General features: G+C 33.4%; 4 protein-coding genes across 4 annotated transcripts; 1 reads left to right on the top strand and 3 right to left on the bottom strand.

Moving 5' to 3' along the window:
• Positions 1-1,908: 1,908 nt before the first annotated feature.
• Positions 1,909-6,584, bottom strand: LOC7480942 (ALBINO3-like protein 1, chloroplastic). The gene is made up of 11 exons (XM_002311710.4): positions 6,169-6,584; positions 5,980-6,090; positions 5,816-5,890; positions 5,642-5,702; positions 5,426-5,499; positions 5,201-5,305; positions 4,719-4,826; positions 3,937-4,040; positions 3,598-3,804; positions 3,213-3,519; positions 1,909-2,369 (listed from the first exon to the last, which is right to left on the bottom strand). The coding sequence occupies exons 1-11, from the start codon at positions 6,520-6,522 to the stop codon at positions 2,346-2,348; spliced, it is 1,530 nt and encodes a 509-aa protein (XP_002311746.2). The 5' UTR covers positions 6,523-6,584; the 3' UTR covers positions 1,909-2,345.
• Positions 6,585-9,363: 2,779 nt separating this feature from the next.
• LOC7480941 (photosystem II core complex proteins psbY, chloroplastic) lies at positions 9,364-10,249 on the top strand. The gene has a single exon (XM_002312614.4). The coding sequence runs from the start codon at positions 9,567-9,569 to the stop codon at positions 10,143-10,145; it is 579 nt and encodes a 192-aa protein (XP_002312650.1). The 5' UTR covers positions 9,364-9,566; the 3' UTR covers positions 10,146-10,249.
• An 8,273-nt stretch (positions 10,250-18,522) lies between these two features.
• Positions 18,523-22,188, bottom strand: LOC7494803 (very-long-chain 3-oxoacyl-CoA reductase 1). Its single transcript, XM_002311709.4, has 3 exons — positions 21,200-22,188; positions 21,003-21,072; positions 18,523-18,903 (listed from the first exon to the last, which is right to left on the bottom strand). The coding sequence occupies exons 1-3, from the start codon at positions 21,835-21,837 to the stop codon at positions 18,649-18,651; spliced, it is 963 nt and encodes a 320-aa protein (XP_002311745.3). The 5' UTR covers positions 21,838-22,188; the 3' UTR covers positions 18,523-18,648.
• Positions 22,189-23,322: 1,134 nt separating this feature from the next.
• Positions 23,323-26,169, bottom strand: LOC7494801 (very-long-chain 3-oxoacyl-CoA reductase-like protein At1g24470). The gene is made up of 3 exons (XM_002311707.4): positions 25,479-26,169; positions 24,432-24,501; positions 23,323-23,665 (listed from the first exon to the last, which is right to left on the bottom strand). The coding sequence occupies exons 1-3, from the start codon at positions 26,165-26,167 to the stop codon at positions 23,402-23,404; spliced, it is 1,023 nt and encodes a 340-aa protein (XP_002311743.3). The 5' UTR covers positions 26,168-26,169; the 3' UTR covers positions 23,323-23,401.
• Positions 26,170-26,867: the final 698 nt, after the last annotated feature.

Below are 26,867 nucleotides of genomic sequence, written 5' to 3'. Positions count from 1 at the left end.
ATAAAAGCAACTAACTTATGCATTGTATTTCCCCCCTTTTTTTTGTTTTCAATTAATCCTATATTTATAACTCGTCTATTTTAAAGGCAAAAAGAAAAGGATTTTGGTGCAATGAATATTATACAATTTCTTAAAAAAATCATTTTAATAAAAATCAATGAACAAACAAGCTAGAAAAATGCCAAATTGTTAATCTAAGAAGAATTCCAAGAATATATATATATATATATATATATATATATATATATATATATATATATATATATATATATAATAAAAAAAGAAGAAGAAAGAAAAGGTGGGAACCCAGGTTGTGTACATATCATTCCACCATCCAGGCACATGCTTAGCTAACATGGAAATAAATGTTTTCTTTTTGCTTCCAATCCATTCCCCACGTTATTATTATTATTATTATTATTATTATAAAGAAACAAATAAATAAAGAAATAATAAATTCGTAAGAGTATGTATGTGTGGCTATCCCTGTAGTCTGCGTGCGGAGCGGAGCTTCAAGTAAATTACGGAGAAAAGGGAAAGCTCGAAGCAGCTTTGAAAATAAGGAGCGATTCACGTGGGAAGTCCGTACTGTCAGTGAGGCAGTCAAGTAGCCATAGCCGTTTCTTTCGCTTCTTTTATACCCATCACATCATCCTGGCTCGGGAGCCCAATGCATGCACGTTCTCCCATGTGACCTTTGTTCCCTTACATCCTCCTCCGCTCGGCCCTACAATTCCCATGTCTTACCCTTATATCCATCACCCCTGGGAGTGCCTTATGTTTTTTTAAAATTTAATTTTTTTATTTAAAATAATTTATTTATATTTTTAAATCTTATATCAAAAATAACTTTTTAAAAGTAAAAAATATTTTAAATCCACACCTCTGCGGCAATCCTAAACCTCTATCCTATTTAAGATTTGTTTTGTTTTTTACGTTTTTCCTGAAGATTTTTTATTTTTAAATATTTTATAATTTTAATGTGTGAATATATCTCGAAGAAAAGAAAAAACACTGGTGATAGGGTATCATAACTATCTAATAAAAGGTCTCTCGCAAGCAACGTGGAGGGGTCCCTCCCTTCGCCTGGCGGGGTGGGCTTATCTTACGTTAGTTTGATTGGATGACCCATGATTGGTTCAGTGTTATTAAACATGTGGGTCAACCCGAGATTTAATCTAGTTTAGATTAAAAAAATGATAATTAATTGATACAGTCAAAGTCAAATTATTTAAAGATTAATCTGTTTACACAGTCAAAACAATATTTTCTTTTAGTTTTCTTTCGAAACAATGTTTTTTCAACTTTTTTTCTTAAAATTAAAACATCTTTTTAATATGGATCAATACATGGCTCGGGTCATCTACCTAACCGGATCCAATATATTGCTTTTCATGCAAAAATTATAATTCTATTTTTATCGAAAAACTGTCAACTTGTTCATTATCCAACATGTCCAGATTGGATAAGATCCCTTTTCTACATTACAACTCTATGATTGAGTGTTTTTGGACTTTGTGTTGCCTAACTTCAATGGTTGATGGTCCACTGAATTCTTTCAAGCTTTACAAAAAGAGAGCGAGAGCCCTGTATGTATATGTATATATATATATATATATATATATATGAAACAACAGATGATTAGATGCCCGTTCTTGAATGATTGGGGGGTTGGCTTGTAGACCCCAATCTGGGCCAAAACCAAACTGTTCTAGATATTGAACACTGGCCCGCCAAGGCCCACGTATCTTCGAGCTCGACTGGGCACAGAATTGAAACTCTTTTTGGGAAGGTTGATAGACTCTTGGTTCATTTCTATGGCAAGCAATCATGCAAACAAAAGAAAAACAGAAAGGAAACTCTGCTAGCAGTTCGATAATTTATCAGACAGCGCCGGCACGGTCAGTCTACAGAAAAGGATGCGGAAGGAATTCATGCTATTCACCCCTTGCAATTCATTATTTATTTTCTTTTTCAAAACAGTCTGTTTCGTTGCCCATATAGAGTGTATCGGCTGTGAAAATTCAAGAAAGACAGAACATTGATAGAGAGCTCTCATACATCACACCAGCCACAGCTACCGATCCCGCCCATGAATCTTACATCTTGCTGATATCGCTATTCAACTGCAATACCATTTCTGTACATCCAACATGCCTTGGAGAACCTCAACGAGCATGGAATAGATTTGTATCACCGACATGCATGTGAAGGCGCTATTGGTTGATGTGCAGCTTCGAAGCAGCATCAAGCTGTTCTCTGTGTTCATCATAACAGGTGAATAACTATACCTGTCAATCTTGGTCAAATTGAGATAATGCCATCATGACTGAACATGTCTTCGATCACTCTCTTTTGGCTTGATAATCCTGGAGTATAGTAGGTTTGGAAAACATAAGCAGTGAGCAAATGAGAAACAATAATTCCCTAATATGACAGGGAAAAAAAGTAGCTCGCTAGGGGAAACAATAACTCCGGCATCAAACTCAACACACACCACAAAAAAAAAAAAAAAAAAAACACTCCTTTCCCAAAGAGTAACTTATAACTTGTTTCCTGTATTGAAATTTTGAAATTAATTAATTAGTCCTTGTAGTATTAGAATTGATTAAATAGTCCTTTGAACAATATTGACCATTCTCAATTTAGTAGCTTTTTGTTCAAGGAATGCCTCCTTGCCTCTAATTAAATACCCCCATCTTCCCAGCTATTTTCTTTGTTCTTTTTTCTAAGAAAAAAAAATGAATTGGAAATGGACATGCAAATGACAGGCGAAATAAATTATAAATAAAGAGTATAGGGATCAAATACATAGTTTTTTAACCTGTGAAACTAGTTAACAAGTTTTGTCACACTACAGGGACTTGAGTTATAATTTAATATTTTGCAAATGCCATGAACTAATCCGACCACATTCATAACCACACCTAAGGATATCAAGAGGGTGAATTCACAACTAGCTTGCAGTTTTCTGCTCAACGTTTCCAGATAATAATATTATGAAGAGCATGACAAAATGAACATGCATGCATGAAACAGGATGTGAACATAATGCAGGACTCGGGGCAAAAGCACTACCTAATTTTCCTATAATTTAAATAATGGGCCTGCATGGTCAATCAGTTAATGATGAAGATGTCAATTCTATATTAAAAAGTGCAGCTACCATTCTACTTTTGCTTATTGCTATGTAGTTCATCCATTGCACAAACCTCGGTAGGAGCGGAAACTTCACTTTTTTCTACTATGGAATTTGTTTCCCCATCTTGCTTCTGGTCCTGGCCAGATAGATCACCATTTACAACCTTAAGGGCAGAGGAATCATGAATAGCTGCTGTAGATGCGTCATCAATTACAGCAGCACCAACTGGACTGTTTCCATTTCCTCTGATAAATGAACTGCTGTCGTGCTCATTATTTTCCATTTGACTTCCTCTACCTGCAGCCTCTTCAGCTGTCCTCTCCTCTTCTTCTCTTTGTTGCCTTCTCCTTGCCTCTTGTTCCTTTAATTGCTTGAATCTGAATGACAGTATATTTAGACCATGATACAGAAACTGGGATGAAGAAGTAAGAAAGGAAAGGTTAGTGATTACAGACCTTTCACCAGGACGCGACCCTTCTGGCGTCAACTTCTCTTCTTGCCTGGTCTTAGTTTGTATGGAATTTAATTCAGAGATAGGTTTCTGAACCTGCAGTTGGTCCTCTTTAACAATATCATTACTGAACTTCGTCACAGGATTTTTTGCACCCCCTAACTTTTGAAGCCACACCTGTTGTGTTGTGCTTAATATGTTATTTGTGAGCCTGCAAAAAATTAAACAAAAATTTCAGGAAAATATAGGAAGAATAGTGGCGGAAAAAACCATTTCCAATCACAACGTCTCCAAGACTCTAAATGAGATAATGTGGTTTTCACATAATTGCAAGGCTGCTCACCAATAAAGGCTTAGACCAGAAGGAACTGAAAGAGAAAAGTAACCAATCATTAATGGAAGGAACTTCATTATTGCTTGAGAATTCTTCACATTTGGATCATCGCTCTGAAAGCAGTAACACGTTAAAATTTACATTGTCATCTAAAACCAAATAAAAAGAGTGACCAATTATGACAGCATTCAAACACAAAACTTTTAGCACTTCATCAAAACACATGACAGAGCTTTTAGGCTTTAGGACAAAGGGTCAGCATTCTCTCCCTGCAGCCTTAGGCTTTAGCAAAAAAGGTTGGCACATGTATTAGTTTCCTCAAAGTAAGCAAAACAAAGCACTCAGCATCACACATTCACTTCAGTTCTTGGCCAGACAAGTTCTCATTACTCTGTCTCTTCTTGCATAATAAAATTGACTGCATCAATATAAGTCTTAGTTATACACTCCTATATGGTATTTCTTGTCAATTTCTGTCACACTTCACTTAAGATCTATGCATACACATAGCATGTATTTAGGGTCGCGCATGAAATGGACAAGTGATGCAATTCAGTCATGTAACTATTGATGGCAGCAGTATAGGCATTTGCGGACTCAATATGCTATGTGCTATGAGTTTTCAATTGCAAAAAGGCCAAAACAGGATACCCTTTGCTTTACTGCAAGGCATAGCCTCCGAGAGAGCAGAGTACGAGGAAAAAATGTTTTGAACCAGTTAAAAGAGCAATCACTTAAGCTAATCAGGATTATGAAGACATGAGCAAATCTAAACTTGGGTAGTAATGGACCTGTGATGATTGCATAATTTGGACGGACATGTATTGCAAGACAACCAACATGGCAGGCAAAACAAGATATGCCACAGTATCTGACCATCCAAGGGGTGGCTGTCCATCCTGAGAAAAAAAAAAAAGTAATAAACACCAAGCTTCACAACATGCCTCAAAGCCTAATAACAAAAAGAAAAAAATCTGAAATAGAATGGAGCAGGAAAAAAAAAAAAACTGCAATCAGCATACCCTAACCGCCATCAACATGAAGACACTTGATTAAAATGCAAGTTCACATTTACGAGTAAGGAGAGTAATAAAAAAGAATTGAAATCCTTTAAGTTGTGATGAAATACTGTTCAGCTTATTCTCATCTCTCAGAAAGCAGGATGATTCCACAAAAAAGCTTCCCAAGTCTTGTATACAGTATGATCAACACAAAGTTCGATCAGAAACCCATGCTAATCGATAGCACTGGAGAACTGAATTAAGGCACTCACTACAAAAGGGAAAAGCCAAGAGATTCCGCTGCCATTTTGACGTTCAGCAATTGTAGTTGGACCAGCCAGAGAGGGTATCCAAAAGAAGCCTTCTGTGAGGAGTCCCTTGATATTAGACACAGAAATTAATTTAGAGAAGAAAGATAAATAATACCCATAAAACTAAAAGCTAAAGCAAGTACAATTTTTGATGAAGTGAGAAAATTAACATGGAAGGAATGTTACCTCATTTGCTACATTTGAAAGGGCTCTATAGAGTCCAATCCACACTGGAATTGTGGCAAGTGTAGGGAGACATCCTGGCACAAAGTGGTAAGAATATTGAAAACACTTTTAATTAAGCAGGGCAAAGGAAAGCTTAAATCATACTACAAAGCAGAGAACAAAAATCTTATAAAAAAGAGAGTATTAAAGCTACAACAAACTGTGTAACAGAAGTACCTGCTAGTGGGTTTATGCCGGCTAGCTTATACAACCGAGCAGTCTCAAGTTGAATCCTCTCCTGGAGGTAAACAAATGAATCGAACTAGGTCAGCGAAATGACACAAGCAACAAACTCTGATAAATGGTTCCCATTGCCCTATTTTTACAAGAGAAAAGGGATGTCAGATAGACCTGATCACCAGCATAGAGTTGTTGAACAGCCTTAATTTGCGGTTGCAAAGATCGCATAGCCATAGCAGATTCCACCTGCCCACCACAGCCACATCTTACACACTTGAGCATAATAAACACTGACATGCATAAAAATTGCTTCAAAAAGGAGAAAGAACACGAACCTGTTTCTTACTCAAAGGAAATGTAGCAGCCTTGACAAGAACAGTCAAGAGTATAATAGCAAAACCATAAGCATACGGTACATGCAAAGCAGATAACCCATCTTTCAAGACCTGTAATACTTGCTATAATTAATTATTAAACTCGAGATTCATTTCCTGTTAAAAGAAAAGGAAAGGACAGGACCAAACCTTTAAAGTACTCTCGAGACAGGAAGTAATACCAGAAAGCCAATCACTGTTCTGTTTGGTGCTACTATCGACGACCTGTTCGGGATTAGAGACGGCAGCATCGGCAATTGTGTAAATAATACTCTCTGCTCTACCAAACAAGTTCTTGATTACAGCCTCCGCGTTATCCGGGTCAGGAAAGAGACCCGGTCTGAAACCGAACCGGGCTACGCAGAGAGAACCGCGAGGAATTAATGGTTTGGGACGGTGAGGCGGGTGGATGGGGGGGAGAGAGGTAGAGGTTTTGGTTCGGTCTATAAAAGGGAGGGAGAGAGGGATTAGGCTTGGTGTTGTACAGGAAAGAGAAGAGGCCATTCTTACTTCCTGTTTCCGAGGGAGAGAGAGGTGGCAGAGAGTCGTTTCCTCCCTTTTCAACTGCTTTGAGCTGTAAGGGATCTTTTTCTTTTTAAGATTTGGCCAAACATCACAGAAGTCCTCAACCTTTGAGGGGAGTCTAGATTAGGTTACTAACTTATTTTTTATCTTAATTAGATCCCTATTGTATCGAGTGATTCTTAATCAGATACTTCCCTCACTTTTAATCAAATCACATGAAATTTATATGGGTTTTTTTTATATACAAAAGGAGTATATTTTCTAATATTTTCATTTTTAATTTAGACCAGGTTATGAAAAAAAATATATAACGATCTAATATTTTTTTATATAGCTTGTTTTATCATGCTATGCAAGGAGATTTGGTAAATTCATGAGTTTTCAATGAAAATTTTTTTTTATTTTTACATCCTTACTTAACTATTTTGATAATTTAAACTAAATAAAGGATCTAATTAAGAATGAATATCAAATACCTAATTGAAGTAAAAAAAAAAAGAGGTTAGGGACTTAACTGGTATTGTTCATGTAAATTGAGGATTATCTTGTATTTTATCTTAAATTTTTGTTTACTTTAGTAGGGTAAAGTGATGGCTACTGACCCATATTTTTTTCACGTGACAAATTGGGAGTATTACAGAGCTAATAAATAAACGTTTATGTTGTGCTTGGTCATGGAGGAAATAGAATAGAATCTCAAGGATGTAAGAATATATAAAAATTATTTATAATAATTTAATTTATATATTTTTTAATAAAAAAATTAAATACAATAAACACTAATAATAACGTAAGAATATAAAATTTATTTATAATTATATATATTTTAAATAAATATAAAATAAACTCACACAGGAGTAATTATAAATAAAATTATTTATTTTTTCTTGTTTGTTCTGACTATTTTCAAGTTAGTTTTTCAATATCTTAACTAGATTTACAATTAAAAAAATCTGTGCATCTTTAAGTTCTCGAATACACACGATGCTGTTTTATGTTTTAATCAATTCAATTATGATAAAAAAAATTATTGCTATCCCTCTTAAAATGCTTTACTGGTTATACGAATAAATTCAAAAAATTATTGTTATTCCTATTAAAAAATTTAAAATTAAAAGGTTTGTTCTCCCTATGATCTCAGGTTCGAGCCCTAGAGTTGTTAATATTGATGGTTATTGGAGGCTTACCTAATTATTAATTTTAGGATCTATTGGGATTAGTCGAAAAAATATATAAAAACTTTACTGTTTATACAAATAAATTAAAAAAAAATCAATAATTTCCAAGCACACAACTAATCCGTCTCCTCTATTTTGAACTTCTACGCAACTAATTCCTCATTTGGATGTTTTTCCTCTAATGACAACAAGCTTGTAGTTCAGGTGGGACAGAAAGAAAGCTCATTGATTCAATGAATCTCAAAAAAGAACAAAAAAACTGTAATGTATTTTATTTGCTTTCTCCATGATTTGAATTTTCAATGCCATTCAAGCTTATAACTCATGTGGTACAGAGAGAAAGCTTTCTTGACTATAAATTTTTTGAAATGTACAGTTCTACACGAACAAAAATAGCGAAAAGGGACGGATCATTATCCATCCATCGACTGTAGTTATCCTTGAGCTTTTCGAGATGAAAATTCGAGTCTCCGAGCTCGGAAATGGTTGTTGGGCCTGGACCGCCTGGTAGGCTCAAGCAATCGTAACAAAATATTATAAGATCTTTCCGATTTCTGTCTAACTTGGGCCTCAGCTCGATGGCCTAATACACGGGCTTCTTGTGTGTAGATAATGGACACCCACAACCACAAGCACAAGCACAGCAGCAAAGAGAAGAAGAAAGAATGTGAGTCATGGACCTCTCATGAACACAGAACCCATACATTAAACAGCCCAAAAGGGGCTGCAGCCTGTTGCTGTCAATTTTCTTCGACATGGCCCCTTCGGTATTGCGTTTCAAATGGGATTGAGTAAATTTTGAAATTTGTTTTGAATTAAAATTGTTTTTTTAATATTTTTTAGAACGTGATATGCTGAAATAAAAAATAATTTTTAAAAAATAAAAATATATTATTTTGATGTATTTCTGAGCGAAAAACACTTTGAAAAACAACTGTTACCATACTCGCTAACATCCTCTTGAAAGCAATAGATTAAAACGATGCAAACATTAAAAAAAAAAATCTAAGATTTTGGTCATTGACTTGAACGAGTTTAATAAATTCAGTTAATTTTATAATATGATTAGAAAATAAGACATTGATAATAAATAAAGTAGAAAAAAAACAACAATGATTCAATGCAAAAAATGAATACTTGTTAATATTATAAAAATATATCTTTACAATATTTCTAAAACATCTCATTGATCTTATCTGTTAATAAAATAAAAATTAAATTAAAATAGAATGATTGTACATAAAAAACAAAAAAAAAACATGAATTTTAATTCCTATCAAATAAAATGACAAATAAAAAAAATAAAAAATAAATCGAAAAACCTAAAAAGCCCCCTAACCCAAGAAAAGTGTTTTTCCCCCTTTAAGGATAATTGAATAATTACATTGTGGATAAAAGATATAAAAATACCGATTAATCCTCTCCTTTGCTATATACATTTCTACCCTTAAAACCAAGCTTTGATGGTTTGCCAATCAAGAGTAAAACAGTAATTTTACTGTGTAAAATCCAATGAATGTTTTTTTTTTTGTTTTTTAATATGTGTAATCTCCCTTCCAACCAAAAATATGTGATCCTAGCTGCCCATAGAACTCAGTTAAAAGGATGTGATAAGAAATAGTAGTGGGGTAGACAATATGAGGCACATATCTCACCAGCTACACTCTCTGGATAAGAGTAGAATCCATAAAACAGAATTTCATTGGACCTCAGTTCCCTGACTTGGCTTTACATCTTCATCGCCCATCACAGCAACCTTTGCAGCTCATTTCTTTCCAAGGAATTCCTGTTCTTGCTAAGCTAGATCACCAAAAAGTACTAAAATCCTAACAAAAGCAAGAATCAATGGCCGCAACCATGGCAATACTCAATGCAAAGTGCTTGAGCATCAACGCCAACAAGAATACCAACCCCATCAAGCCACCAACAAAACCCATCTACCTTCTCGCCATGCAAAACCTCCCAAAAGGTCTAACCATCTCAAAACCAGCTGATAACACAGCCCTAGCCGGAACTGCTATTGCAGGTGCTATCTTCACTACCTTGAGCTCATGTGAGCCTGCTTTTGCTGCACAACAAATAGCTGAAATAGCAGAAGGTGACAACCGCGGTTTAGCACTCTTGCTGCCGCTAATACCAGCCATAGCTTGGGTGCTATTCAACATCCTCCAACCAGCACTTAACCAAGTTAACCGAATGCGTGAGACCAGGGGGGTGATCATTGGGCTTGGACTTGGTGGGTTGGCTGCATCAGGTTTTATGTCAACGCCGGATGCATCAGCCAGTGAAATTGCCATGATTGCTGAAGCAACAAGTGACAGCAGGGGTACGCTTCTGTTGCTTGTTGTTGCTCCTGCTATTCTTTGGGTGCTCTACAATATTCTACAGCCAGCTTTGAACCAAATCAACAGGATGAGGTCCTAGTGAGAAAAATAAACAAGTGGGATGGGTTTTGTTGGGGGTGTGGTTGGCATAAATTTACCTGTAATTGCACGTTATTTTAATGAAATTTTCTTTTGTTTCGAGCATTTTCTTCTTTTTATGTTTGCTTGACCAGTTCGTCAGTTCTGGGTTTAGTCTTAATTGTATTATACGATGACGGATGATCCACGCTCCAAAAAGCGAAAAGAAAACGCAAATAACAAAGCTTTCGATCCGATCTTTCTGCTTTTATTCTTCTTTTCTTGGTTTTCGTTTCATTTGTTAATGTTCTTACGGAAGGAAGAGGCCCGCTCGGTAAAATTTTCTTCTTTTATTTGTAAACTATTTTCCCAATCGCTCTTCAGTACTCTCCACTCTTAAGGATTTTCTTCTGCCACACCATGTATTATTGAACCATTCCCCCCCTCTCCTTATCCCCACCTGTTAGTTTTGCAGCTCATTAATTTGGCTACAAGAGATGCTTTGATCTTTGAAGATAAGCTATCTCGTTCTCCTTACAAACCAACAAAATTATAAAAGGAAAAGTTTTGCCAACGAAGGAAGAATTTGATTGATCACACTCACAATTCCAATTAAATACCATCGGCTCCATTGATCAAGAAACATTAAAAGAAACTAGCTAAAAGGGCAGATGATTTACTATAGCAATATTTAATGTAGTTTTATACTCACGGGCACTAGGCACTGTGAATTCGAACAGAGAAATGACTTTTCACCATTCTCAACAAAAAAAAAAAAACTTTGGCCTAATCATATAGGGTAACAATGTATTTTTATAGTTTTTGAAATGATTAACATACTTTTAAAGCAAAAAAAATTATTGAATTGGCATGTAAAGGCTATTTTGACATTTCACTTTTAATAACACAATAAAATAATTATATTACCCTTGAATTTGATTTTTCCTTATGACTTTTTTTATCCTTTTCAAGTTGGATCAATGACAATTTAATATTTTAGAAGATATAAAATAATATTTAATATTGAAAAGTAGATGGCGCATGTTGTTCACGTGTGAGCAACGAACCTCTAATTTGATGCTGCGAGCGTTTGATTAGTTATAACAGCTCCTTCATTCCTGAACGACGCACGTAACTAATGAAACTACGATTTGATATTTGATATTGGAGACCTTTTTCTCTCTCTCGTCCTTAGTTTCTGTGTCTGACCCGGTAAAATTTTTAAAGTTTCATTTTAATTTGTTTTGTTTTCAGATGTGATCTCTATTCTTTTAATTACCATTTGTTTTTATCTTAGATAATTCATAAAATTGAATTTTTCTCCTAATTTTTTCCTCTTATATTTTCATATGTTAGATTTGGTTCTCATTCTTTTGATTTCAATTTGTTTTGTTTTTAATCTTTTTCTTAATTGATTTTTTTAATTACATCTCTCAACATTTCATTTCATTTCATTTTTATGCTAAATTTTGTTATTATTCCTTTTATTGCTATTTGCTTTGTTTTAGATTTTTTTTTGAAACTTCATTTTTAATTTCATCCCTTAATATTTTATTGATCGAGAATTTAACTTCATGATTTTTTTAGGTTTTTCTTCTACGGGGTATTTTTGACCTTAGGACTCGGGTTACAGGTTTAAAATGGTAGCTCAGGTTGAATTAAGTCTTTTTTTAGGTTATTTTTTCACAACTGATTTTTTTCAATTTCATTCTTCTTTTAGGTTATCCAATCTTATATATTGGGTCATGGATTTCGCAAGTTAACCTATTTGCCTCTGACCATTTTGTTTTGTTCGATTTATCTGCTATTGTTGTTTTTTTTATCAAATTATTATATTAGACGAGCTTATTGGATCCAATAAAATCAATGACAGACTCTCAGATTTCTCTTGCTTCTTTATAAATGCTATTATTACCTAAACATCCTTTTTTTATATTGAAAAAAGTTTAGTCTGACTCGTAGCATAACATAAGCAATCAATTTAGTTAAAAGAAACTCTAAAAGGGGTAGATGATTTATTGTAGCAATATTTATTGTAACTTTAGACTAATTGGCACAGTGGACTGGAATAGTAAAATTATTATTTTGCCATTCTCTACAAAAATAATTGACCTAGGTACTTGGAGTGATATGATGTTATGACTAACTTACACTTTAAAGCAAAAAATATTAAACTAGAACCTAGTGGTTGTTTTGAATTTTTCTCTTTAGCAGCACAATAAGATGACTAAATTATCCTTAAATTCAAATTTCTTTTAACTGACGTGCATGAGACTTTTCATCTTTTCATTGTGATTTTTTTTTTGTTATAATTAGGTTAGATCATAGGTGATTTAACATTTCTATAAATATAAAATATTATTTAAAATTGAAAAATGGTTGCACGTGGCTATGTCCGTGTTCTTTTGGCGGTGTGTATGACATCACTTCGAGGTCAAACGATAGCTTCTGCGAAGACATTTGAATCATCATGGCGACCCCTTTATAGATGGCACGTGTGCCCAACAGACCTCTAGTTTGGCGTCAATAACCTTTTTCCCCTTCTTTTCTCTCCCCTCTTTGATTTTCACGTTGTTCCTGAAGATTTTCAAAGTTTTCCTTCAATTTATTTTTTCTTCAGATTTGGTCCATGTTCTTTTTAATTATCACTACTTGTTTTATTTTAAATAATTCCTAAAATTAGATTTTTTTTCAATTTCATCATCTTTTGATTTTTTCATTTGTGAGATTTGAACTACATTCTTTTGATTCTTATTTGTTTTGTTTTTAATTATTTTCTTAATTGATTTTTTTTCAATTACATCCCTCAACATTTGATTTCATCTAATTTTCATGTCAAATTTTATCTTTATTTTTTTAATTGATATTTATTTTGTTTTACATCATTTCTTATTAAAACTTTCTGTTTCAATTTCATCTATTGATATTTTGTTGATCAAGATTTTGACTTTATGATTTTTTTAGATTTTCTTTTTATGAGATAATTTTGAACTCAATACCTGGGTTGCAGGTTTGAAATGTTCCCTCGAGTTGACTTAGATTTTTTTTTTACAATTAATTTTTTTTTTAATTCCATCCTCCAATTTCATTTTTATTTAAAAAAAAAAACAAAATATTGACTCCCGGAGGACATGATTGTTTTTTAAGAGTGTACCATTCTTGGATTGATTCTTCAGTAAATAAAAAATTTGTATTATTTTTAAAGAACCCTACCATTCATGTTAAAAATACATTGAGCACAAATTTGCTTTTCAAAAATCAACATATCCACGTGTAAAATCAAACATGCTTGAGGCTATATTTGTTTCTCGGAATTCACTTTCCAGGAAATTACTTTCCAAAACTTTCATGTGTTTGTTTTACATTAGAAAAGTTGGTCAACGGAAAACACTTTCCAGTCAAAGGAAAATTTAGCTCGGTTTCTAGGAAAGTGTTTTCTTGAAAACTTTGGGCGGAAAACACTTTTCGGAAGTTGTGAAAAAATTAGAAATGTCATATTATTTACTGATTATATCAAATTTGGTCCTCAAACTTTTGATTGCTATATATATTTTGTTTTGAATATTTATTTTTCAATTTCATCTCTTAAAATTTATTTTTTATATTAACTTTGGTCCTCATTTTTATAATTGTTATTTGCTTTTTTCTTATCATTGTTTTATTGAAATTTTTTATCTATCAAATTTGGTCCTCATTCTTTTGATTGTTACTTATTGTTTTTGAAATAATTTATGAAATGTTAATTATTATTATTTTAATTTCTTCATCTTTAATTTTTTTTTTATTTTTTAGATTTGATCTCTATTATTTTGATTATTATTTATTTTATTTGAGATAATTTATGAAATTATATTTTTTTTTCAATTTCATTCTCATTCAATTTCTTAATTTGTAAGATTTGTTCCTCATTGTTTTAATAAACTTGAGAAAAATAAAACATTAATAAGTTATTTTTCAGCTCATTTTTTCCATGACATAACCAAATACTGGAAAGTGTTTTCCAATTTATTTTCCATTACAATACCAAACAACAGAAAATAATTCACTTTCCCGAAATTCATTTTCCAAAAAAAACTACTTTGCAGCAAACATACAAGGCCAAAAAAAAAAAAAAAAAACTTTAAATATAAAAATCACTCAAATAAATATTTAAATAATAAAACGAGAGAGGAAATAACATTTTTATCCTTGAAGAAACGCTGAAGAACACAAGAGACAGTGGCGCCGCGTGGCTTGTACGCTCTGCGAGCAAATTAGACACAAAGCAATGGCAGTGAGAGTGTACACGCGCTTGAACACATGATTAGTTTTTGTTTTTGTCTCTTTCTCCAGTGTCTTTTTGTGTAGGGTTTTTTTCTGGTCTTTTTTGGATGTCTTTGTCTGTAATTATGTCTGGATATGTAAATGTTTATATTGTCAGGGCTTCTATTCAAAAAGGAAAAACCTAAACCAGAAAAATAATAATATATATTTATATATTTTTTTTTGTACTAGAATCTCTCTGCAATCATGATTTTCCATATCTCGGTGTCCCTTTTTTTTTTCCTTGCCTCTTTTTTACTCTCTAATTTTTTATTTCTCTTTTTATTATTTTATTTTATTTTATTTTTAATATATGTTATCACACAAAATAAAATAAATAAAATACTAAAAATGATAAAAAATGATTGAACTTCATTAAAAATATATTTTGAAAGACTTTTATATTATTAAATAACATGAAAAAATTAGGGAAAATCTAGGTTATGATCACATTATTTATGGTATCAAATTATTCAAAAATAACCAGACATATAAAAATTTAAAGAAGTTAAATAAAGAGGTGATCAATCTTATTATAAATTTAAAAACAAATCAAAAATTTTAGGTAACCAACCTCCACATTAAATTTAAAAATAAATCAAAATTATAAGGTAACTAACCTTCACATTAAATTTAAAAAGATTTATCAAACTTGTTAAGAGACCCGCGAGCCATATCAATCTAATTTAACCAAATTAGCTGTCTTGATCAAGAATAAATCTTGAATTAAGGAGTAATTAATTAAATTAACCACCAAAACTACGACGAGTTTAATAACACTTTTTTTAAAGCGTGCATTCGCTTTACTCTCCACGTATCTCTGCTTCTTTGCCTCTCCTCGTCTCGATCGATCCCTAGCTAGCTAGCTCCAAGAAAAAAAAAACACAACACAACATACCCAGGAAAAGAGAAGAAAAACCCTTCTTTAATTTCTAGTTGTCTCTTTCTTTTCCTATTTCAATCCTTGGTTTTCCCTCCCTCTCGTCTCATGCAAACAAAATGGGATTCGATCCATAGAAAAGACTTTCCAAGAGCCATGAAAAAAAAGCCAAAAAAGAAGTAAAGGCAAAATAGAAACGCAGTCTTTTAGACCCGAGGAATGGCAGTCTCGTTTCGGCCTGGCCTTGTCTCTTCTCTCTGAAAGCTGTTTGTTCCTATACATATTCAAATTGTTAGATAGCTTCTATCTTTCGGTTTTTATATCTTTGGTTCTCGAGGTTCTCAAGTTTCGATCCAGATGTGATGGATTGTATTTCACCCTCGCGAAATGAAGGAAAGGAAGGGGTAGAGAGTTTCTTGAGAGAGGGTGGGAGATTTGTAAAATAAAGATAGCCAACAAATTAAAATACATGCAAAACATGAAGTTAAAACCACCCATATATACTCGTATACTTCCTCTTCTCTCTCGTCCTCTCCCTCACTCTCCTTTTCTTCTTCTTTTCCTTCAAAATCACCAGCCACCAACCAACCCTAAAAGGCAACTCCGACCTCAGAATCTGACCCGGTTACATCTCTTACGGTTCCTACATACAACGCCAACTAAAGAAGACCCTCAACCCAAAACTGAGAAATATATGGACAACCCGTGACTGGGACCGCAAAATCCAAGTCTTTGCTGATTTCTTTCAGGTTTTGAAGCAAAAAAACCTTCTTTTAAACGAATCCAAAGCCTTATCCACCACTGGTTGTAAAGGGTGATTTCCATCACCAGCCGTTCGACAATAGGACTTTTGACTTTGAGTTTTCAAACGTGTTTGATCACGCGCCGTTACCGGACAGGTTCGTTGGAGAGATCGAGCGGACGTTGAAGCCTGGTGGGATATGTGTCCTACACGTGACGCTTTCTAGACGGGCTGATAAGTATTCGGCTAATGATTTGTACAGTGTTAAACCGTTGGCCAAGTTGTTTACGAAATCTAAGGTTGTTCACTTTTAGATAGGTTGTGATTAGTTGAATTTGATATATATCTGGTTATCATGCACATCAAATCTTTTGGAATTTCTGGTGTTTTTCTGTCCTATTCAAGATTGGTGAAAAGTAATGAAAGAAAAAGCTCTCAAATGCGTGCAGAAAAAGCTTGACAGAGTCTGATCAATTTGTCCATTGATACACTTCCTCTCACAAACCTGCTAGCCAAGTTCACGAAAAAGCTAATCAATGTACCTGTCCTGGGCAGTTTAAAGCTCCAATATCAGTGTTTATGTGAATGATTGCATCTTTTTTTCTTATATTTCACAAAATGAAATTCGTTGTTCAAGCGAAGAAAGTCTTACAAGAACTTTTAGAGATCTTGCCAAAAAGAAAAGGAATAATTGTACACACAGAAGGTTATTGACACAACCGAACTTAAAGAATAAGAACCAAAGAAGAAAGAAGACAGAAATCTTGAAGGAATGAATCACACAAGCATGATTAAGCAATTCTCAGTTGTTTAACTGTTTATCGAGAGCATATATAGAGGCCGCGGGAATTTTAAAGACATGAACAGGAGAGACCTTTTAAGAATAGTGATGGATCGATTTAGTAACCTCAATGACCTTTTAAGAATAAATTTTGGGTAAATTATAACTTTCTGAGGTATCGTGAGATTAGTAAACTATAAACACTATCTAAAATTTGAAGATTCAACCCCAACTCCATTTAAATGTTCAAGAAGCTACTGGAAGAATCTCTCTCTCTGCCTAAAATTCAACCCCAACTATATAATTTTAACCTTGAGCTAATGAGGCTGAGGTGGACAACGGTTCAAGGTTAAAATTGTTTTGACTAATCTAAATTTAAAACTCTACCTTTATCGTTGAAATTAACCATCCCCGTTCGCAGCCCTCTGAGGCTCAGTTGGAGCGGCGTCAGCAGCTGCAGAGCTTCAAACATGTTCAGTACTTGTTCTGATGTTGTGGTCAACAAAAACCACCATCCTTTTGGATTGTGTCTCAGGATTCAGTGATTCACAGTTCCATTAGCCTCGAAGGATTGACTGCTTTTTCAGATCTCAGGTCAGATGGTTTGCAGTACTTCTCATGTCGCATAGATTATAGGCGCAACGAGTCTCTTTCCTCTTCGAGTCCATCAGCCTGATCACCTGCAGGTTTCAGATTGTCGTGAAGGATGATATTCTTCGAACTCTTTTCATGCTCCCCACGTTCAGGGGCATCTGACGTGGGGAGCATGTCAAAAGTCCAAGTTAAAAAAGAATTATGGGTGAGTGAACGAGCTTATTGACTATAACTGATATAATTTTTAATCCAACCCTCAATTGAGCTAAGATTTTGTTAGCTTGTTTATATTCAAAATAAGCCTAGAAAATCTTGTTCCTATTTTTTTTTATTCTCCTTATTATTTTCAATTATTTCTAGTTAGATTTCAGAATTTTATTTAATATAAGTTTCGTTAAATAGATCGGTTTTAGCTACTACTTAAATAGTTTTATATGTTATTTTAACAGTACAGTTTCATTTTTATATAGTTTTGGGTTTGAAAACCTTTTTTTTTTTTTTTTTCCAATAGAAAATACATCGTATATCCACTTTTGCGTTGGTGGTCTCTGTGTGACTTCGTATCAATGTCCACAAGAGATCACCATGAATAACAGCAATGCATGTCTTCACGCTTTTCTCCTTTTTGTCAATTGAAGAGAAACAGAACATGAACGTTTAAGATAAGCAGGCACAATCCTTGGGACTCACCTAGTAAAGAGGGGCTTTCATCTTCTTGGACAGGATCGACATACGTTTTTCCTTCACAGAGACAGCTCAAGACTCTGAAATTGTTACTCCCTGGACAGGAACAGGTGCTGCATCAGGTTCTTTGCTGAAACCCTAGGGGTTAACTTCCACATTCTATCCCTAAACATCTTCAGTAGACGAACTCCCTCCAGGGATTTCTTGATTATGAGAATTTTTAAAGGATAAACAGTCTAACGCAGCATGTGAACTTTTCTATATTTAAAAGCATATTAAAATTAATAAATTTAACATGCAGACAAAGTGCAGGTTACTTAATGGGGGATAAGTAGCAATAATTAACATTGAAATAGAAAGAAAATGAATAATCATAGTAATTTAATTTCATATATCTAATTAATTATAACTGTAAATTAATCAACAACGTGGCGTGTTTATTTTTATTTTTGTGACTTCAAATGATAAGTACACAATCAGCATCCTGAAAGTTTAATCCATAGACCAAATTCCCAAGCTAACCAAAGTTGAGTTTATACTGTTCATTCCATCTTCCTGGAATCTTTAAGGTGTCCCTTCTTTCGAATCGCAAGGCAAAAACTTAGTCTCCAGAAATCAACAATTGATTCTGGCAACAATTGTATCAAACCCCAGAGAAGGGAATGGGGCCAGTAAGGTGTGCAGCGAGGTTCATAGCCTATAGCACGCAGACCTGCCCGGGCATAACCATCTGATGATGGAACCCAAAAGGAAGATCTCCTTATTGATGCCATCTTTGTTGCCACGTAAAGCGGAACCTGCATCAAGAAAACCCTAGATTGATCAAAGAAGCATAAAACAAAGAAAATCGGATGCTTAAACCAATACCTGATAGTAAGCAGAATGTTTATCATTCTACCTGAATAAGATCTGAAATTATACTTAAGATATTTATGCAAATCAAGAGACTAAAACTCAAGATGGGAGACCTGCGCGCATCTCTCTTGATAAGCACAAAAGAAAAAAAAAATTATTTACAAGATGAGTGGTATAGTCAGAAAGGGCACACAGATCACAAACATCAGATAGGCAAGGTGCTGTAGGCTTTTCAGTATGCTTTAGTTATGATTCCTCCGCTAGAGTTGTCTGTGTTTTACAGAGCAAATAGCCATCTCATTGACGTTTCCTCACATCATCACTAGCCAGCTTTAAGTCAGAAAACATGAATTCAATTAGCAGTAAGTTCTAGTATATCGTCTCACATCTAAAACTCTACCGCTTCTCTCACTAATTATACCAGCCAATTCAGACAAATGTGTAGAATACAAGGAAGAATTCAAAAGACACGAGAATCAAAAGAAGAAGAAGAAAAATTATGTGCATTGTTGGATAGAAAAATATGATTAGCATGGCATATATATAGCATTTCCACATGATAAGTTCATCTTATGCTGATAATGATAGGTACATTAATCAGGTTTATAACACCAAGGCATTCAGCAGGGCCAACAACACACGAAGAAGAAAAAAGTAGTTAAAACCATGAAGTGCACGAAAGCATTTGTGTATCTATAATTTTGTCATGAAAACGAAAGAAAGATGGCCTCTACCTAACAACTGTATTATAAAATTCAATCATGATCTTTCTTGTTGACAGAATAAAGCATCAGCTTGCTTGGTCATAATTCAATTTTTGAATTTTCAAAAAAATAAATTAATAATAAGATAGAAAATGAATGAATAAAAAATATTTGAGAATTGAGTCAAGACCACACAAATTTGAAGTTTGAGGATTGAATTATAAATTTGGAGGTCAATTTGATCAAACATTAGAAGAATGAGAAGTTTGGAGACTTAATTAAACTTGATACTGTTTAATTAATAAAATCAGAGACCCAATTGTTAAATGTCAGAAGTTCAGGGGCCACGTTGAAAATAGTCATTTCCAGGGATACAAACGGGGTGGACCAGTTGGGTCTAGCCCAGTCCTTACAGGCTGGGTCAGACCCAAAAAAAAAAATACATGCATTGATTTAAATTATTTTACTGGTTTATTCACTGACGTTAGAGTCAGGAAAATCATATGTTTTTTTTTTACTATGTAATATTTACTAATGCTAGAGTTGGAAGTATTCGTAGTTGAATATTCACTGACGTCAGAGTCATGAACATTACAAGCAAATCATCATAACATAAACCAATAAACTTTTAGCAATTTAAGACATAATTAGCAATGTAGTCTATTCCAGACATTACGTTTAAGGAGTGATAATATCTTTTTTTTATGTAACCAGTCTCGTACCATAGAATTTCTGTTAATCAGTTATAGTTTCTAGTGACCATAATACTAGATGACGATTCTTTAAATAAGACATTTCCGCGTCAAAAAACAAAATACTAAAAATCTGTTCTTTCTATTTGATGATTTTTAAAGCCGCCACAATGTCCGATGCTACGAAAATAATAAAACACAACATATCAAGATTTCTAATAAGCTAATTATAATCGAATATATGTAGTGTGTCCTCTGTTATTGAAAAACATTTGTTGTGGGGTAACGGCAGACAAATCATAAATTATTTCCTAACGCTAGCTTGTAGGTTAAAGCACTTGACATGCAGCTATTCCATATCGATCAATCCATGTTTTAGGGTTCATAGTTACTTTATAAGGCGAAAAGGAGATAAAGATGGTTTTTCTTCAATGCCCTCACCAAAGAGCAGAAAACTGACTGATGCAAGTAGAAAGAAATTTCGTCACCATTTATATTCCAAATTTCAGATGCGATCACATAAGCACATTCATTTAGACATAATCACAGATTGACCAGAACATCAACGTAAACTGAATCCATCACATACAGATCAGGATAAGTATTGAAAGCAGCAGAGCACTGTAGTATGGAGAAGCACAGTACCTGACACTGCACATCAATCCCACTTTTCTTGTATTCAACATAAAGGCATCTTGAGAATTGATCAATGTACCTGATAACATTACACAGATTAAATAAATGAAAACTAATAGCAACCTACTCCAAATCTCCACAAATTAGATCCTTATAAATAAATCACGACGAAAAATAAATGGAGAAAAATAAGAAGAGAGGCTTACGCTTTAGTAGCAGCATAAACAGCATAAAGAGGATCAGAAGGAATAACAATGGCAGCACCAGAACCAATATTAACAATAGCACCTTTCTTCTTCTTCAACATCCCATGCAAAACAGCTTGCGTAACTTTGGTAGTGCCTTCCACGTTCACTTTAATCAAATTCTTCAACAACCCCTCATCAACCTCATGAAAGAACCTCGCACAAGGATAAGAAACCCCAACATTATTAATCAAGACACCAACATCCAATCCTTCAATAGTCTCCTTGATCTTTTGAACACCCTCGTCAATATCGCCACTGAAATCAACAACAACGTTCTTGATTTGAACATTACTGTATCTGGATTGAATAGAACGTGACACGTCTTTGAGTTTATCAGGATTCCTGCCCACCAAGACTAGATTGAGACCCTTTCGAGCCAATTGGAAAGCGAATCCCTTGCCAATACCGTCAGTGGGCCCAGTAACGAGAGCCCATGACCCATATTTCTTGAGATTCTTGGCAGGTCTGAGGAAACTAACGTAGACCCATTTGAGAGTAGCGGAAAGGAATTTCAGAAGTGAAAGAGAACCCAAAGTGAAGAGCAGAAGAAGCCAGAAAGGCTGATCTTTGAGCTGGTCAATGAAACGGAGACCCATTCTTTAGTTATGCTTTTGGATCCGAGACGTGGGATTTGATGAAGACTTAAATAAAAGAATGCTATAAAGAAAGAAGGGGAAAGAAAGGTAAGGAAGCTTCTGTTAATGTTAACACTGCAGAATTTTTGGATTTAAAAGCGGAGCTAACGAGGAAAACAGAGTGCGCGCGCGCGCGTGAGAGGAAAAATCGAGTGGCGGAAGATAAGTTAGGCGAGAACAGACAGAAGAACGCGGGAATTAACTAAGATTTGATGGAGAAAGCGAAAGGTGGCTGAACGGAGTGTGGTGAAGTAGATGAGATGAAAACCGCCCCATTAACTACTTATGGTGACGTTTATTCACAACATGGCTTCGTTGTGACACACTGCCAAGGGCCTTCCTTGTTCAAGATTCTTGTCTCCTGTACCTCCCTTTTTGGTTCTTCGATGCTCGTCTGACGGGTGCGCCTATATAACACTGACATGTCACATGTCATTTCTGAAAACCTGGGATCCAATTTGTTATGAATAAATTTTGGGCTATTTTTTGTTTTTAGCATATTTTTTTAAAATATACTGGTAAAATAACATATTAAAAAATTAAAAAATAATAGAATTTGTGTATATCATGATTAAAAAATATGACTTTTATAGTTTGTTACCTAACACCCAATAAAAAATATTAAATAAAGTGAAGATAAAATAAAAAAATAAAATAAAAAATATGTTTTGAGATACACCAAAACTTCAATTACAACCATATTTATATCAAGAAATAAATATATAAATCATCCTCCATATGTAGACGGAAAATATATATTACAAATGTCTGAAATTTGGTTCAAGTAGAGTATAAATTACCTTTTTGGTTAAATTTTTCATGACATGTACACATTTAAATACACATTTAATTTTTGTTTCATACTTTCTTGATATTAAAAAAAAAAAAAAAAAACCTTTTGATCCCATCAACGGGCGAGGCGCGATGAGGTGAGTAGTTATAACTACATTTATGGTGAGGTTGTTTCCGATGAAAATTAATCTTCCTGATCTCGAGGAAGTACCTATCATAGGTCGTCCCATTGTCGAGGAGTAAATTCAAGAACAACTCGGGAGATTAAAGAGAGGAAAAACAGACCCTTCGTATAACACAAACTATATACCATGTACTATGCCTTTGACGCACATTTATTCATTAAAAAATATATTAAATTGATATTTTTTAATAATTTTAACTTGTTTTTGTTAAAAATAAAAAATATAAAAAAATTATTTTAATTTATTTTTAAACGAAATATTATTTTAAAAAACATTCTGCCCCACGGCTCGAAGTTGGAAAAGACACCTTAATTTTTTCCCCTGCTTGTGCAGAAAATTCTCTCTCCCCCTTCATTCTAATTCGATTAATTGACCCCAAAATCGACAGCAGAGGTTGAATTGACTGTTAACTTGCTGATATATATGGGATTTTAGAAATAAATCTAATGATTTCTGAAAGCATGCATAATTGAAAAAGAAACATGAATAATTAAGAGAAGTTTTGAAAACAGCATAAAAACCCCAAAAACCCATCAAGGATAGACTAGCTACAAATTTGCTCGAACTTGTGCTGTGAGCTTTCCTCTTCGGTGGATACCAACAGAGAGACGCCAGGCATCAAGAACGCGCTCGGGAAGCAAGCAAGCCAGCCACCATTGAATCGAGTGAGCCCAGTAGGGAGCACACCGTGCTTCATAGCCTACTCGACCAATCGCAGCCTTGGCGTAAGCTTCTGGTGACGGTATGAACAAGGATGACTTCTGAATCGAAGCTACTCTTGAAGTCATTTTTGTTGCAACATATAGCGGTACCTGCATGTGTAGGGAGCCTTGATAACATTAATTAGGTATATTCATCATGAAAATTACCTTCTTTTTTCCCATCCCACCATCAATATGTGATAAAACAAAGGTTTTTGATGAAATTAAGATGAAGGTATCAGTACCCATAACTTAGGGGGGAAACAAAATTTAAGGGAAACCTGCCCTCTGGGCTTCATAGTTTTTTCATTAAGCCACTAATTACTCATTAATGAATGTTTGATGTTGTGCTTTTTAATTCGAAACGGATTAAAATAATATATTTTTTAAATTTTAATATTTAACATATTAAAAATTATAAAAATATTTTAAAAAATATCAATTTAATATTTTTTTATATGATAAATAATTTATTTATAAAAAAACAAACAAAAACTACTATAATATCAAACAAGTATTTTAATAGTCAAAGTATATCATTTAATTTCTTCATCTACTCATTAGATACGTATTATTTTTTAATTAAAAATATATTAAAATAATATATTTTTAGATTTTAGAATCAGCACGTTAAAAATCATAAAAACATATAAAAAACATCAATTTAATATTTTTTTATGCAATAAATAATTTTTTTATATTTTTAAATAAAAGTTACAACAATATCAAATGAGTATCTTAGTAGTTGGAGTGACATTTAATTTCTTCATTCAGAAAATGCATGTAATGAAGTTATTACACTTTACATTGATTTACCAGAAAGACAAATATGGTAATAGAAAGTTATGGCGATGCACAGAGATGGAAGCTAAAATACCTGACACTGTACATGTATTCCACAGCGTTTGTATTCCACGTATAAACATCTTGATAATTGATCAATGTAACTGCAAGGACTCAGCAGCTCAAATAATATTAGTTAGGTCATTAATTATTAATAATTGAACGGCCCATTAAATTCTAATAAATCTAGTTTCTTTATCCATAAAAAAAATCTATCTATTTGACTTAGATTTTCATTATTAATATTTTTTTTTCAAAATATTTTTTTTATATCATAACTACTTAGAATATTTCTGGAATTTACATGCTGGAATATATATGTGAGTAATTATATAGACATATTTTTTCCAGTAAAAATAATTACATTATACATTTTTAAATTAAATAATAAACTAGACATTATAAACTTGCCATAAATATAATTACTTGGTATATATAATCATACTTCATTTGATTTAAGCAAATAATAAATCCACGTGAGAAAAAAATAAAAAAATACCAAGGATGGTAACCCATTTGATTTCAGCCAAGCACTTGATTTTAAGTAGCATTTAATTACTATATATATATATATTCATATATTTTTTATTTTAAAATGATATAAATTTATTTTTAAATTATTATGTTTATTTTTCTATTTCTCTAATAAATATGTTTGTAGTTTTAGAGCATTAATTGAGCATTAATTAAGCACAATTTTAATTGTGTTCTTAATTGTATTATAATTGTGGGTGGTTGAAGTAAATTAATAATCTTTTTAATTAATACACTAACCTACCAAACCTCCAAATTTGGCCAACCTCAAAAGTACACCTAAAAGTCTTTTTTCTTTTTTATGTGCTGCCCTTAATTAACTATTTAGTCGCTTAATTAAACTTTAATTTTTTGTTATCTATAGGAGCTTGTTTTATACATTAATTCAAGGCTTCCCTTTTAAATCTCGTTTTTTTCCCCCTCCCCTTGAATGCTTATTATCAAAATCAAAAGACAGAATAGAAAAAATAAAATTTTGTGTTTAAAATTGAAAATCAGTACTGGAAAAAGAAGAGGGATTATCGATGCCTATGGCATATATGCTCACCCTTTAGTAGCAGCATAGATTGTGAAGAGAGGATGTGAAGGCATGGCACTAGCAGCTCCAGAGCCAATATTAATAATGGCACCTCTTTTCCTCTTGATCATCCCTGGCAAAACTGCTTTAGTAACCCTACTAGTGCCCACCAGATTTACTCGGACAATATCCATCCAAACTTTCTCATCCACCTCGTGGAAAAAACTGGCTGCAGGGTACGTGATTCCCAAGTTATTTATCAGCACACCAACATCTAGCCCCTCTGTGGCCTTCTCTATTATCGACCGGACACCAGCTGAGGCTTTGCTTGAAAAATCAAACACCACAGTCTTAATCTTGGTGCCTGGATGCTCTGCTTGGATTTCACTCGAGACTGTTTCGAGCTTGGTGGGGTTTCTACCGACTAATATTAGGTTTAGATCTTTTTGAGCTAGCTGGTGAGCAAAGGCTTTGCCTATGCCGTCTGTGGCTCCGGTGATTAGAGCCCACGAGCCATAGTCTTTGAGATTCTTTTTTGGTCTGAGAAACGTTGCATACACCCACTTGAGAAGAGAGGTTGAGGTTTTGAGGAAGGAGAGGAAACCAAGTGAAGAGACAAGAATAAGCCACATGGGCTGCGTTAGGAGGTGGTTGATGCATGCCGAGACCATTTTTTTTTTTTTACTTTTCAAGAACTCCTGATGAGAGAGTGTGTGCATGTCTATATATTTCCTAAGAATTTAAACACGTATGAGGATTTTTGGCTGGTCCCTGGTATTGAAAGTGATGTATGAATTAGCGATGAACATTTAAGAATTATTGCATATGCTAAGTTTAATTACCCAATCTGTATTATTTTGAGTAGAATATAATTTAAAATATCACAAAGATAAAATTATATTTCAATCTCTTTTCCCATAAAAGAACAAGATATATAAACTATAAATACATTACAAATCCTTTAAGTAAAAAGTTTATAATCTCTTCATTCTTAATATTTTTAGCATATATATTTTTAGAGTTTATTTTTTTAAAATAATATTGCATTTTCTCTCTCTATAAAGTTACTGACTTTACCATCGAAAATCTTCATGTCTATCAAATGACACCTTTTGCAGATACCAGCTACAGGTCAACAGGCTTACAAGGCATCACCTTCTACTATTATATCTACCAATCACCTTGATTTACCAGACATCATTTATTATCAGTTATTAATTCTCTGGGTTTTTTTACATCTAATCACTATATACTTTAACTAAAAAGAATGAATTAAATTATTTAAATTAAAAAATTATCTAAAACATCATTTTTATTCTCAAACATCTTGAATTCTTCATCACTACGCAAACTATCTAAAAATACTCCTTGATATCATCAAATAAAAGAAAACTATAATAGCTATACCGATATAATTGA

Source organism: Populus trichocarpa, chromosome 8, assembly GCF_000002775.5.
Source record: "Populus trichocarpa isolate Nisqually-1 chromosome 8, P.trichocarpa_v4.1, whole genome shotgun sequence".
Taxonomy (NCBI): Eukaryota; Viridiplantae; Streptophyta; class Magnoliopsida; order Malpighiales; family Salicaceae; genus Populus; species Populus trichocarpa.
Note: the sequence above shows the minus strand (reverse complement) of the source record. Positions and strands in the feature narration are given on the sequence as shown.

Bases quoted from the DNA above. Each gene is read 5' to 3' on its own strand.
- LOC7480942 (XM_002311710.4), bottom strand. From the start codon at position 6,522: ATGGCCTCTTCTCTTTCCTGTACAACACCAAGCCTAATCCCTCTCTCC. The intron at 5,891-5,979 runs GTTCGTGTTCTT...TGTGGTGGGCAG, and splicing joins TTCCTTTGAGTAAGAAACAG to GTGGAATCTGCTATGGCTAT. The intron at 2,370-3,212 runs GTTTGTGCAATG...ACTATACTCCAG, and splicing joins AAGTTTCCGCTCCTACCGAG to GATTATCAAGCCAAAAGAGA.
- LOC7494803 (XM_002311709.4), bottom strand. From the start codon at position 21,837: ATGGGTCTCCGTTTCATTGACCAGCTCAAAGATCAGCCTTTCTGGCTT. The intron at 21,073-21,199 runs GTAAGCCTCTCT...TAATGTTATCAG, and splicing joins GTTTATGCTGCTACTAAAGC to GTACATTGATCAATTCTCAA. The intron at 18,904-21,002 runs GTACTGTGCTTC...TTCTTGATGCAG, and splicing joins GGATTGATGTGCAGTGTCAG to GTTCCGCTTTACGTGGCAAC.
- LOC7480941 (XM_002312614.4), top strand. From the start codon at position 9,567: ATGGCCGCAACCATGGCAATACTCAATGCAAAGTGCTTGAGCATCAAC.
- LOC7494801 (XM_002311707.4), bottom strand. From the start codon at position 26,167: ATGCACACACTCTCTCATCAGGAGTTCTTGAAAAGTAAAAAAAAAAAA. The intron at 24,502-25,478 runs GTGAGCATATAT...GAGTCCTTGCAG, and splicing joins ATCTATGCTGCTACTAAAGG to TTACATTGATCAATTATCAA. The intron at 23,666-24,431 runs GTATTTTAGCTT...CTACACATGCAG, and splicing joins GAATACATGTACAGTGTCAG to GTACCGCTATATGTTGCAAC.